Source organism: Heloderma suspectum, chromosome 3, assembly GCF_057233095.1.
Source record: "Heloderma suspectum isolate Gila_16-S chromosome 3, 16-S_ref, whole genome shotgun sequence".
NCBI lineage: Eukaryota > Metazoa > Chordata > Lepidosauria > Squamata > Helodermatidae > Heloderma > Heloderma suspectum.
Window position 1 is genome coordinate 324,629,895 of NC_139460.1, and position 12,541 is coordinate 324,642,435.

Sequence of the window (12,541 nt, forward strand, 5' to 3'; positions counted from 1 at the left end):
TCACCGAGTCTTGTCTGCTCCCCAAGGACTCAGGTACTGAGGTCTTTCTCAGCCTGCTGCCTGCCTGGGATCTTAACAACTGAACTTTGGACCTTCTATGTGCAAAGAATGGGGCTGGACACTGAGCAATGACGTGTGCCAATTTGAAATATGCTCAGTGTAATTTCACATCCAAGGAAAACTGATTTAGGAGCAGAAGGGCTGGTCTCATAGATGCCCAGGGCCTCGTATCATATCCTGATATGAAGTGCTTGTCATGGTATCAGAGTGTATCACTCAGCCTTTGTACATGAAACAAGTCGAGAGTAATCAGCTGCAAAATTGCCGAAGGGCAAATCAGTGCGGGGAAAATATCTGACAAGTTTCTGTTAGAGCACTCACAGATGACAAGGTGCTGCTCTGGCAAGAAGAGTTAAACAGAAGCCTGTGAGAAGCCCATTTTCCTTGCCTTGGTCTTTTCCACAAAAACATAAATCTTTATCTGCTAGCACTTTCTGTCCCTCTCTGCTATTTGCTTCCTTGTTAGAAACCAACGTGAAGGCATACAAATAATCCGAGAAGAAATATTGCGTTAGCTGGTCAGTGACTCATATGCCACTAAAAGTTGTGGGAGAGCTTGAATGGACAAAAGAACAATATGCTCTCACCTTCCCGCTGATACCAGGAAACACTTAATTATATGCATCTTTCTAAAATTACACTAGGGAAGCATTCAGGTATGGCATATACTTGTGGGACCTACTTAGCTTGGACCACAAAGCACAGCATACCAGGGAATCACATAGTGTGTTAAGAGTCCTCAAAACCTCACCGTCCATTTCTACAAAAGAGCAAATGCCTAGTGGTCATGACTACAGAGAAAAACCTGAAAATGTGTTGCCATTTTTTGCTACAAGATTGAAGGAACATCTCCAAAAGGTACTCATGACGTGCAATAGAATCTAGCAGTCCACAGATACAGGGACCTTCTGTCTGGTCGTTCACTTGATCCCACATGGCTGACAAGGGAGACTAGGATCAGTGCAAGATACATGGGTGGCGTCGTGCCACGGGCGTGCTAAGGAGAAAGGGATTTTCCAAGGATCTCCCCAACTCAGCAATACTGGTGTCTCTTCTGGTTCCGCCCAAACTGAACCGCTGGGTCCTACCAGTAGGTCACATTCTTATGGTTTTTCCAGATCACATTTTTTCCTGCACAAGAAATGCACCATTTCTAATTGGCTGCTGCTCAGGAATCAGATCTCTTTGCCCAAGGCCATGCTTCATTTGTGAGTTAGCACGTTTCCCCAACATTTGAAAAAGGACATATTGTCTTGCTGAGGAAATGCCATTTTTCTCCTTCCGAGCGCTTCCATTGTTGTTGTGGGTGCTCACGTGGCCTGCAGTTGCATGAAGGGCAAAGGCACCAGTGAGAAACAACACAAGATAACAGAGAGAATCTGTGACATGGCTTAAGCCAAGCCGCTGCGGACCTGAGCACTGCTTGGATAGGAACCTGATGGGAGCCCAACAGAAGCTGCTCTGAAATTTCTAAAACTGAAGGGTGGAAAGCAAGTAAAATAAATCCCACCTCCGGCAATGTTTTTTTTACATAATAATTATTTTTAATTCAGAGGCCAATAAGAACGTAAGATTCACAGACTTGTAATGGGATCCAGAGATCATCTAGTCCAACCCACTGCTCAAGGCAGGATGCTCTCCTGTGAAGGCTCCTCCTCCCTCAGCTGTTACCACTAGCAGCCATTCCAGCTGTACTGAAAATAAAGAGGGGAGGGCCATGCCACCAGCCCTGCTGGAAATACTTACTTCTTTCCTGTTCTCTCCTCATCCCTTTTTCCTTGTGTGTGGTGACTTTTTAAAGTTGTAAGCCTGTGAGCAGGGACTGTCTTGTTTAACTGATTGCACATAAGTTGCTCTGGGAGCCTTTCTGGCTGAGTGGCATAAAAATATTTCAAATAAAGAAACAAACAACAGCAACCCAGACAGGTGGCCATTACACTCCAGCAAAGGGAAGCCCACCACCTCTCAAGACTGCCTATTCACTGTTGAACGGCTCTTACTGTTAGGAAGTTTCTCCTAAAGTGTAACCTTCCAGACGTGATTCCAGACACGGCTTTTGTAGTGCTATCACCCTGCCTCATTCATGGAATTTTATGTGTGTGTTAATAATTTAACAACAGAATGCTGGCTTTCTGTTGTACAATGTAGGTTTTTATTTTTTTAGCTCATAAGGTCAGACAGCCTGCTGACAGATGCTGGCTCCTCAGCCAGGACGAGTCAAGTCAGTGGCATTTGCCGTCCCACGACTGGGAGTCCTGCGTAGACTTATAAACATACATGAACATTTGAAGCCGCCTTGTTCCAAGTCAAATCAGTCCATCTGTTTTATGATTCTCTGTGAGAATTTACGTCTTTAATTCAGTCATTTAAAACATTTCTATGTCAACCTTCACCAAGACTGGTTTAAGTCAGAGTCCACTCTCCCCTGTAAGTTGAGAGCGGCTTCTGGCAGTTTTTCCAGATGCAAAGACTTCAGTCCCAAGGGAACTGCAACTCAGGTAATTCAACAGCCTGGGGGATAAAATCATAGAATAACGTCATAGAATGGGAAGGGACCTTGGAGATCATCTAATCCAGGGGTGGACAAGTTCAGAGGGTCCAGGGGCCAATTTCTGATCCCTGGAACCCACTGGGGGCCGCATGCATGTACACACACACACACACACCACTATCGAACTGCTGCTGGAATTTGATGGCAATTCAGTGTCAGCAAAGAAGGCATATTGTCACTTTATAACAAGGCACACAGGGAGCATGAACGTGCACGAAGACAAGGTGTGTGGCGCTCCCTGGCTTCTTTGCTGCCATCACTGGCGTGGGTGGGAGGGTGGGTGGGTGTGCACGTGACCTGTGTGTTATCCACCCTGATCCCATCCAAACCCTGCTCAGTGCAGGCTAAGCAAGCACTGTGTGGCTGTAGCATCCCTGGCAGATGGCTGCCCAGCCTGTGCGGAAGGCAGCCAGCTCCATGGCCAAACAGTGGACGTTTCTCCTGGCATTCAGCCGAAATCTGCTTCCATGCCGCTTCCAACCACAAATGACACTTCAGTACAATAAACTCTCTCTCTCTCTCTCTTTCTCATTTAAAATGGAGCAATGATAGTGCTTCTGGGGCCTGCCCGGGGGCAGGGGGGTGGGATTGATCTTCATCCTCAGATCCTGGGATGCACCCCCCAGGCAGCAACAGGGCCAATTGTCACTGGAGTGTGTTGGGGGGCTGCGATGAGCACAGGCAGTGGTCCCTGGCGGGTGCTTCTCTTCTCTGACTGGCAGTGGCTCTCCACAGTCCCAGACAGCAGTCTTCACATTATCAGCTACCTGGTTCTTTTTACCGGAGAGACTGGGGATTCAACTGGGAATCTGTAGCCTCCCCAGCTTGCCAAATCCCAAATCTTAACAGCTGCTCCAGTCGTTCAGAAATAAACATGTGATAAAGCCCTCATGAGACTCTGCCACTTTTGAGTACAAATGCGGGAACTGCGCGTTTGACTGTGTGACTTCTGGTGATGGGGGGCTGGGAGGGTCATCATATTCTGCACTAACCAAAGCCCATTTCCTCAGTTTGCAAGTGGAACAAACAATGCTTTCCCACATGACTGAAAGGAAAACACAGGAAGAAAAGGCCAGCCTGGCTGTGGCAAGAACATCGGCACGCTAGCAAAACATTTCACTGATGCAGAAAAGTCAGACTTCCCATCTGGCACACGCTCGCTTGCTCCAACTTTTGTAATTTCAAACCACGTTTAGGGATTTAGTAAACATGCACACAGAAGGGCCAGGTAGAGCTAAGAAAACACTGATTCATGCCAGTTAAGCTGCGTGAACGGTCACTTCCTCCCATTCAATGAGGAACTTCTCCATTAGCCAGAAGCATGAAAATGCTATGAACTATTACTAGCTATCTTGGCTAATAGCCAGAGACAGACACACTGTAATGGAACTTGCCAAAGACAGCACTCAAGAATGTACAGGCCACTCATTTTCACTACCTCCTTACGTTTCAGAAAACCAGCAGCAGCTCATTTCCATGCTGGCTGGGAATGATGGGAGTTGCAGTCCAACACATCTGGCCAGCACCAGGTTGGGGATGGCCGACCTACCACTACTCACGTACCTGTCTGAGAGCCCATTTACACTGTCCTGGGAATTACTGGGGGACTGGAAATTCAGGACATCAGCTGCTGGTGGGATGCACCGACCAGTTCCAAGACGCACCAAGGGCCTCTCGGAGGCTTCTGTTTCAACTGCTGTTTGGAAAAGGCAACATTTCAAAATCTGGAAGGAGGGGCTTTGCATCTTACTTGCATCTGTACTTGCAGGAGCTTTACCCACTCACTTGTTCTACCAAGTAGACACTGCATTTAAGGCTAACACACAATCCCTGTTAACATGCTCTGGAAGTGGCCAGGCATGACCCAGGACCAGCCCAAGACATTGTCATGTTTGAGGCAGAAAATCCAAATGTTATCTCCCTTTGTGATCATTAACAAAGGGCACAATCCGGCAGAAAGCTCTTCTCTGCAAGCCCTGGGAGCTGGGCACAACTTTGGGCAGCTCCCAGGCATTTCAGTGGGGGTTGGGCAAGAGGACTCCCTGCTGGATTTTGCCCCAAAGGTCAGATGTGTCTGTCTCCCACTCTCGTGCCCTCAGGGGCACCCAAAACTGTCCGTCTGAGGAAGCTGCCTTGCATTGCTTCGTGGCAGGGTCACTTCTGTGTTCAATGTATTTAGATCTATCCCAATCTGGTTTCAGGCCCAGTTTTGGGATGGAAACAGCCCTGGTCATCCTGGTGTTTTTTACTCACTCAGGCTGATACACCAACTGCGACCCTGTCTGTAGAAGAAGGACCTTGCTTCAAGTATCCATTCTTGATTGACATCCAGGCTGGATTACTGCAATGCTCTCTAAGATGGTTGCCTTTAAAGATAGTTCGGAAACTTCAGCTGGTACAAAATGCAGCTGCTTGAATACTTCTAGGTGCTAGGCAGTTCGGATTATGTGACACCTATATTGTCCCAGCTGCAATGGTTGCCAATGCGTTTGCCTGCGGGCAATTTCGGAGAAGCTCTTGGGGGCAGCATTCCAATGGGGGGGGGGCAGAGACAAAAGAGGTGGGGCCAGAAATACAAAAACTATAAAAATACTGTAGCTTAAAGCTGTTACTGCCAGCAACCAAGCCTTAGGAGAGACATCTCAGCTTTTTAGAATGGGGGAAAAACTGCAGAAAAGCCAGGAAATGATTGGTGCTTGGGGGAAAGGGGTGGGGCCAGGGGAAAGGGGGCATGGCCATCTGGAGAACCCTGGAGGACCAGATTTGGACCCCAGGAGAGCAGGATTTGGCCTGCATGCCTGAGATTCCCCACCCCTGCCCTAAATGTTTGGGTCCAGGTTACTTAAAGGACCATCTTCACCCATACCAACATGCCCACACTCTGAGACCAACACTGGAGGCCCTGCTTGTGTGCCCCCCTGTCAGAACAATAAGGGTGGTGGGCACGAATGACAGGGCCTTCTTGACAGTGGCCCCCGCTTGTGGAACTCTGTTCCAATTGATGTCCGCCAGGCCCCATCATTACAGGCCTTCAAGCAGGCCCTAAAGGCACACCTATTTTACACTGGCCTATAACTAAGTTAGGATTCTACTAGGACTGTTGTGTTTATGGTGCTATATGCATTTAGTTGTTACTTTTGATTTTATTATTGTTTTCATCATTGTTTTAAATCATTGTGTTATTGTTGTTACTAGCAAACAGGTTGGAATAGTCCTTAGTTTGATACTGTAAAGCCCGCTGGCACCCCTAGGCATGGCCCCTGCCATGGTGCACCGCTACAACCCCCTGAGGGGGGCTGACCCACAGCAGGAGGGCAGCATGATAACTCTGTCCCTCGGACTACTCCCCCAGCTTCAAATGTTATTGACTGCAAAGCTATCCGTTAGCTCTTTGTTTGTCTATCAGCGCCACAGTTCGAAGACTGTGAAACCTAGACACCTGAAACTTGGCATGCATATTACGGGGAGCCTAGGAGTGTGTGCCTTGGGGTGCCCTGGTTTCATGGTCTCGGTGCTATGGTGCTGACAGATGGAAAGAGAGACAAGATACACATCCTCCTTTACTAATATAGATAGATGTGGTTGTACATTCCACCTTTCTTCCATAATGGAATCCAATGACACCTACCTAGGGTTCCCAGGCGTTCCCCAATTCAGGTTCAAGCCTGCTTAGCTTCAGCAAGACTGCTGCATCCTGCACCTTCATAACAACATGGCTGAAGGCAGGCCACCTCTCCAAGTAGGCAGAGGAATGATGCAATAGGCTTTTTAAGTGGCTTCCCCATGGCATCTGTACTATCAGCCATCCCCAAGACCACTTCAGTTGCTTCTGCTCCCTCCCTCTGCTCTCTCTGGAGGAAGCAGCTGGGACCCTAAATTGTATTGCCAACTACCATGAGGCCAGAAGAGACTGCCCCCTAATTTTATTATATCTCACAGGAACATCGGAGGCTGCCTTATACTGAGTCAGACTATTGGCCCGTCTAAGCCCAGTATTGTCGACACTGACTGGCAGCAGTTCTCCGGGGTTTCAGACAAGACAAGAGCCTGACCAGAAGATGCCAGGGAGTGAACCTGAGAGGCTTCTACCCTTAAAGGCGACCCAAAGATCATTATTTATAGATAAATAACTTTCTTTTGCATGTGCTCTACCAGAGCTACGGACCTTCCCCCAAATCCACTTCCACATGGATTATGTCAGCTGCTTTGGGAGCAAATCCTGGCAGAAAAGTGTGGTATAAATACAGTTCCCAGCTACCTGACTTCATCCTCCATCTCCCCACACTCCTGACAAATGTTTGGACCTCGTTCTTATGTCCCAACCCCAACCTGCTGGCCCTCAAAGCCTTCAGCCCTCCAACAGCAGTATCTAGCCCAGAGTGGGCTGTTTGGTGATTCACCTCTGAATGGCTGGCTTAAGTTCATCTTAGCGGGCACATTTCTATCACATCCTTACATGCTGAAGAGAAGCAGAGCTCCGAAAGGCCAGGTCTCTTCCCGCTGCGTGTCGGGGGACGGGAGTTCTGCCCACGCTGGACCCAGCTATCCCTGTCACAGGAAGAGAGGGCATCGTTTTCTGGCCTGGTGAAGAAAACGAGAAGGCAGAGTGATGAAAGCCTGCTGTCAAAAACTATGACTATTAGTAAAACTATTACCTCCCTCATTTCCTGTAATAGAGAAGAGAGGAATGTTGCATTGTAGGCTAGTGACAGGGCCATCTGTGTAGTTTCCTCCTTCTGCAGAAAAGACAGATTGAGGAGTAGGCAACCTGGTGTTCTCCAGTTGTTTTAGACAACTCCCATCAGCCTTGACCACTGGCCATGCTGGCTGGGGCTTATGAGAGTCGTAGTCCAGAACATCTGGAGGGCAGCAGATTGCCTCTTCTGTGGGAGCCCTGGCATTGTGGAATGATCTCCCCATTGAGACCAGGTGGGTTCCTAGTGTGGAGAACTTCTGTTGACAACTTAAAACTCATCTGTTTGCCCGGAGCATTTCCCTGACCACTAGCATTGTCAGCTACCCCTGGTTATTTTAATGAGATTTTATTGTTTTATCACTGTTTATTGTTTTAATGATTGGTTTTATTGTAGTTTATCATGATTTTGTCTCGTAAACCTGTCCTGGATTTTGGGGAAATAGCTGATTATGCTTTATTGGAGTTGCTAGGAAGACTGTTGAAGAAATGCTAATCCACCTATCTAAAAACAATATAAGGGGCCTTATTACAAAATGCAGATGCCGAATCTCTGACGATAAATCATTAAGAATTTCAAAATGTAAATAAGTAAAAAGTAGAAATTGTATTAAAGGGAAGGTACAGGTTCACAACCCCTTCATGGATCACTGCCTTGTTGTGGCAAAGGGGCTTGCGTAACTCAGTGAAGCTATAAGCTATGCCATGCAGGGCCACCCAAGACGGACAGGTCATGGCGGAGAGTTCTGACAAAATGTGGTCCACTGGAGAAGGAAATGGCAACCCACTCCAGTATTCTTGCCAAGAAAACCCCATGGAATGTATGACAAGGCTAAAAGATATGACGCCGGAAGATGAGCCCCTCAGGTCGGAAGGTGTCCAATATACTACTGGGGAAGAGCAGAGGGAATTTCCAAGTAGCACCAGAAAGAGTGAAGCAGCTGGGCCAAAGCCGAAAGGACACTCAGCTGTGGATGTGTCTGGTAGTGAAAAGAAAATCCGATGCTGTAAATAACAATATTGTTTAGGAACCTGGAATGTCAGATCAATGAATCAAGGTAAGCTGGAGGTGGTCAAACACGAGATGGCAAGATTGAACATCGACATCTTGGGAATCAGCGAACTAAAATGGACAAGCATGGGCGAATTTAATTCAGGTGACCATTATATCTACTACTGTGGGCAAGAATCCCTTAGAAGAAATGGAGCAGCACTCATAGTCAATAAAAGGGTGAGAAAAGCAGTACTGGGGTACAATCTCAAAAACCATAGAATGATCTCAGTATGAATCCAAGGCAAACCATTCAACATCACAGTAATTCAAGTCTATGCCCCAACCACTGAGGCCGAAGAAGCTGAGGTTGATCGGTTCTATGAAGACCTACAACACCTTCTAGAACTAACACCAACAAAAGATGTCCTTTTCATCATAGGAGATTGGAATGCTAAAGTAGGAAGTCAAGAAATCACCGGGATAACAGGCAAGCATGGCCTTGGTGTACAAAATGAAGCAGGACAAAGGCTACTAGAGTTTTGCCCAGAGAACACGCTGATCATAGCAAACACTCTTTTCCAACAGCACAAGAGGCGACTCTACACATGGACATCACCAGATGGTCAATATCGAAATCAGATGGATTATGTCCTTTGCACCCAAAGATAGAGAAGCTCTATACAGTCAGTCAAAACAAGACCTGGAGCTGACTGTGGCTCAGATCATGAGCTGCTTCTTGCAAAATTTCAGCTTAAATTGAAGAATGTAGGGAAAACCACTAAACCATTCAGGTATGACCTAAATCATATCCCTGATGAATATACAGTGGAGGTGAGGAATAGATTTAAGGGATTAGACCTGATAGACAGAGTGCCTGAGGAACTATGGACAGAGGTCCATAACATTGTTCAGGAGGCAGCAACTCAATCCATCCCAAAGAAAAAGAAATGCAAGAAAGCCAAGTGGCTGTCTGAGGAGGCTTTACAAGTAGCTGAGGAAAGAAGGGAAGCAAAAAGCAAGGGAGAAAGGGGAAGATATATCCAAGTGAATGCAGAGTTCCAGAGAATAGCAAGGAGAGACAAGAAGGCCTTCTTAAATGAACAATGCAAAGAAATCGAGGAAAACAATAGAATGGGAACGACTAGAGATCTCTTCAAGAAAATCGGCGATCTCAAGGGAACGTTTTGTGCAAAGACGGGCATGACAAAGGAGGCAGGGACCTAACAGAGGCAGATGAGATTAAGAAGAGGTGGAAAGAATACACAGAAGAACTATACAGGAAAGATCTTAATGTCCCTGATAGCCATGATAGTGCGGCCACTGAACTTGAGCCGGACATCCTCGAGAGTGAAGTCAAGTGGGCCTTAGCAAGCATTACTAACAACAAAGCTAGCGGAGATTGACAGTATTCCAGCTAAGCTATTTAAAAGCTTAAAAGATGCTGCTGTTAAAGTGCTGCACTCAATATGCCAACAAATTTGGAACACTCAATGCTGGCCACAAGACTGGAAAAGGTCAGTTTACATTCCAATTCCAAAGAAGGGCAATGCCAAAGAGTGTTCAAACTACCGTACAATTGCTCTCATTTCACATGCCAGCAAGGTTATGCTCAAAATCCTACAAGCTAGGCTTCAGCAGTATGTGAACCGAGAACTACCGGAAGTACAAGCTGGGTTTCGAAGAGGCAGAGGAACTAGAGATCAAATCACCAACGTTCGCTGGATAATGGAGAAAGCAAGAGAATTCCAGAAAAATGTCTATTTCTGCTTCATTGACTATGCTAAAGCCTTTGATTGTGTGGATCACAACAAACTGTGGCAAATTCTTAAAGTGATGGGAGTACCAGACCACCTTACCTGTCTCCTGAGAAACCTGTATGAGGGTCAAGAAGCAACAGTAAGAACCGGACATGGAACAACAGACTGGTTCAAAATTGGGAAAGGAGTACGACAAGGCTGCATATTGTCGCCCTGCTTATTTAACTTATATGCAGAGTACATCATGAGAAACGCCAGGTTGGATGAATCGCAGGTCGGAATTAAGATTGCCGGGAGAATTATCAACAACCTCCAATATGCAGACGATACCACCCTAATGGCAGAAAGCGAAGAGGATCTAAAGAGCCTCTTGTTGAGGGTGAAAGAGGAGAGTGCAAAAGCTGGTTTGAAACTCACCATTAAAAAAATTAAGATCATGGCATCTGGCCGCATCACTTCTTGGCAGATAGAAGGGGAAGAAATGGAAGCAGTGACAGATTTTATTTTCTTGGGCTCCAAGATCACCGCAGACGGTGACTGTAGCCATGAAATTAAAAGACGCTTGCTCCTTGGGAGGAAAGCTATGGCAAACCTAGACAGCATAGTAAGAAGCAGAGACATCACCTTGCCGACAAAGATTCGTATCATCAAAGCTATGGTTTTCCCATTAGCAACGTATGGCTGCGAGAGCTGGACTATAAGGAAGGCTGAGTGCTGAAGAATTGATGCCTTCGAACTGTGGTGCTGGAGAAGACTCTTACGAGTCCCCTGGACTGCAAGGAGGTCAAATCAGTCAATCCTAAAGGAAATCAACCCTGAGTGCTCCTTGGAAGGACAGATACTGAAGCTGAAGCTCAAATATTTTGGCCACCTAATGCGAAGAGAAAACTCCCTGGAAAAGACCCTGACGCTGGGAAAGACTGAAGGCAAAAGGAGAAGGGGACGGCAGAGGAGGAGATGGCTAGATAGCATCACCGATGCAATGAATATGAACTTGAGCACACTCTGGGAGAGAGCGCAGGGAAGGAAGGCCTGGCGTGCTATGGTCCATGGGGTGACGAAGAGTCGGACACGACTAAACGACTGAACAACAACAGGTTCACAAGCAGATTCACAATGAATTCTAGGTTACTGGCATAAAAAATAATGGTCAAGTTGACCTGGATGGTACCCAAAGAGAAATTGCTGAGAGAAAGCCCTATTACTTGGGCAAAAAAGTTATTTGAATAAGGAACAGGTGTAGGACTGCATTATTCCAGGTCAAAAGTGTACTTAAAGTTTTTGCTTATCAATTAATGAGCAAAACATATTGTATAACATCAAAAAGCTTGGTATACAGATGTCTAGAAAAAACTTATACACCTAGGTTTAATTGGCAAATTTTTAGTAAAGAGTTGTCTTCTCAAAGGTATAATTCAGAATTGATTGAATCTAGCCAGAAAGCTATGCATGCAAGCCATTTTTATATGTTCTAATTTTTCAGGAATGTTTAATAACAATGAATTAAGACTTTGAGCCCTAATTTATGAGACAGTAGATAATAGAAGTTATGAGGTAATCTCTACACAAAAAAGGTATAAAATTGTGCTGATTTTAGAATGCAAGAGCTTCTTCGTAGAAGCTCACCAGGCTTGTGAGCCTATACAGAATTCTATACAGAATTCAATGAGAAACTACAACAGGTACAGCCTGATCATGGCGTTTATCCCCCCTTCTGCTCCATCGAGTAGAACGAATGGAGTCGGGAGAATCCTCACAGAGTTGACATTCCCTGTCGGTATGAGGGGAACACACCCATGGCTGAGACCTGGGCCTGTGCTCCTCCGGAACGGGTGAAGGATCCTTATCTTGCCCTTGGACATTGAGGCTGTGTGAGTTCATCTCGACATTGGTACTGAAATGGCAAGGGTCAGTATCGGCGAATCCAACAGAGGAGGAGGAGGCAGTAGAGAAGATTTAGACCCTGAATCATGAGTCTTCCTCCTTCTGTGCCTCTAGGGAAGGCTTTCATACTGTTCTGCTTCTGCTTCTTCCTCTTCTTCTTCCTTGCCCCTAGTGAAGACTTCGATACCCTTGCCTTCTTTGCTATTTTCCTAGTGGCGGAGATTGCCAATGAGCGCCCAGGTGGATGGGGCAGACCGGCCCATGTTTAGAGCCGATTTCTCTGATGAAGCAGGGGTGGGAGAAGACATCCTCTCAGCTTGTGCTGGAGGGTCGTGGCCCCTGGTCTCAGACCTATTCACTGCCTCTAAAACCTTTTCCAAAGAATTGCCTTTAAGCAGTACAGTCAGTTACAACATGCCTGCTTGGAAAAACTTTGACTGCTACATGGGCCTCCCCTAAACAAAAAAGGCAAAGGGAGTGCTCGTCCGTGGGGGCGAGCTTATTACGACAACGCACACACTTACAAAAAGCTGCTTTCAATGCCATACACCGCTGCCCACAGCGATCGACGATCGCGACATGATGAAAACCGCTAACTATTC

General features: G+C 46.5%; 1 protein-coding gene across 5 annotated transcripts in view; it reads right to left on the bottom strand.

The window, feature by feature from the left end:
• The window catches only part of ARMC9 (armadillo repeat containing 9), a 144,014-nt gene that overhangs the window by 11,515 nt on the left and 119,958 nt on the right, over positions 1–12,541 (bottom strand). For 4 of the 5 annotated variants that reach the window (XM_084847731.1, XM_084847730.1, XM_084847733.1 and 1 more), the window contains 2 exons: positions 7,068–7,192; positions 4,175–4,307 (listed from right to left, as the gene is read on the bottom strand). In XM_084847731.1, the coding sequence (XP_084703857.1) occupies positions 4,175–4,307; positions 7,068–7,192 (258 nt within the window). Of the gene's footprint in view, positions 1–2,192; positions 2,572–4,174; positions 4,308–7,067; positions 7,193–12,541 lie in introns of those variants that run through there. The other variant, XM_084847734.1, reaches the window with a different exon arrangement.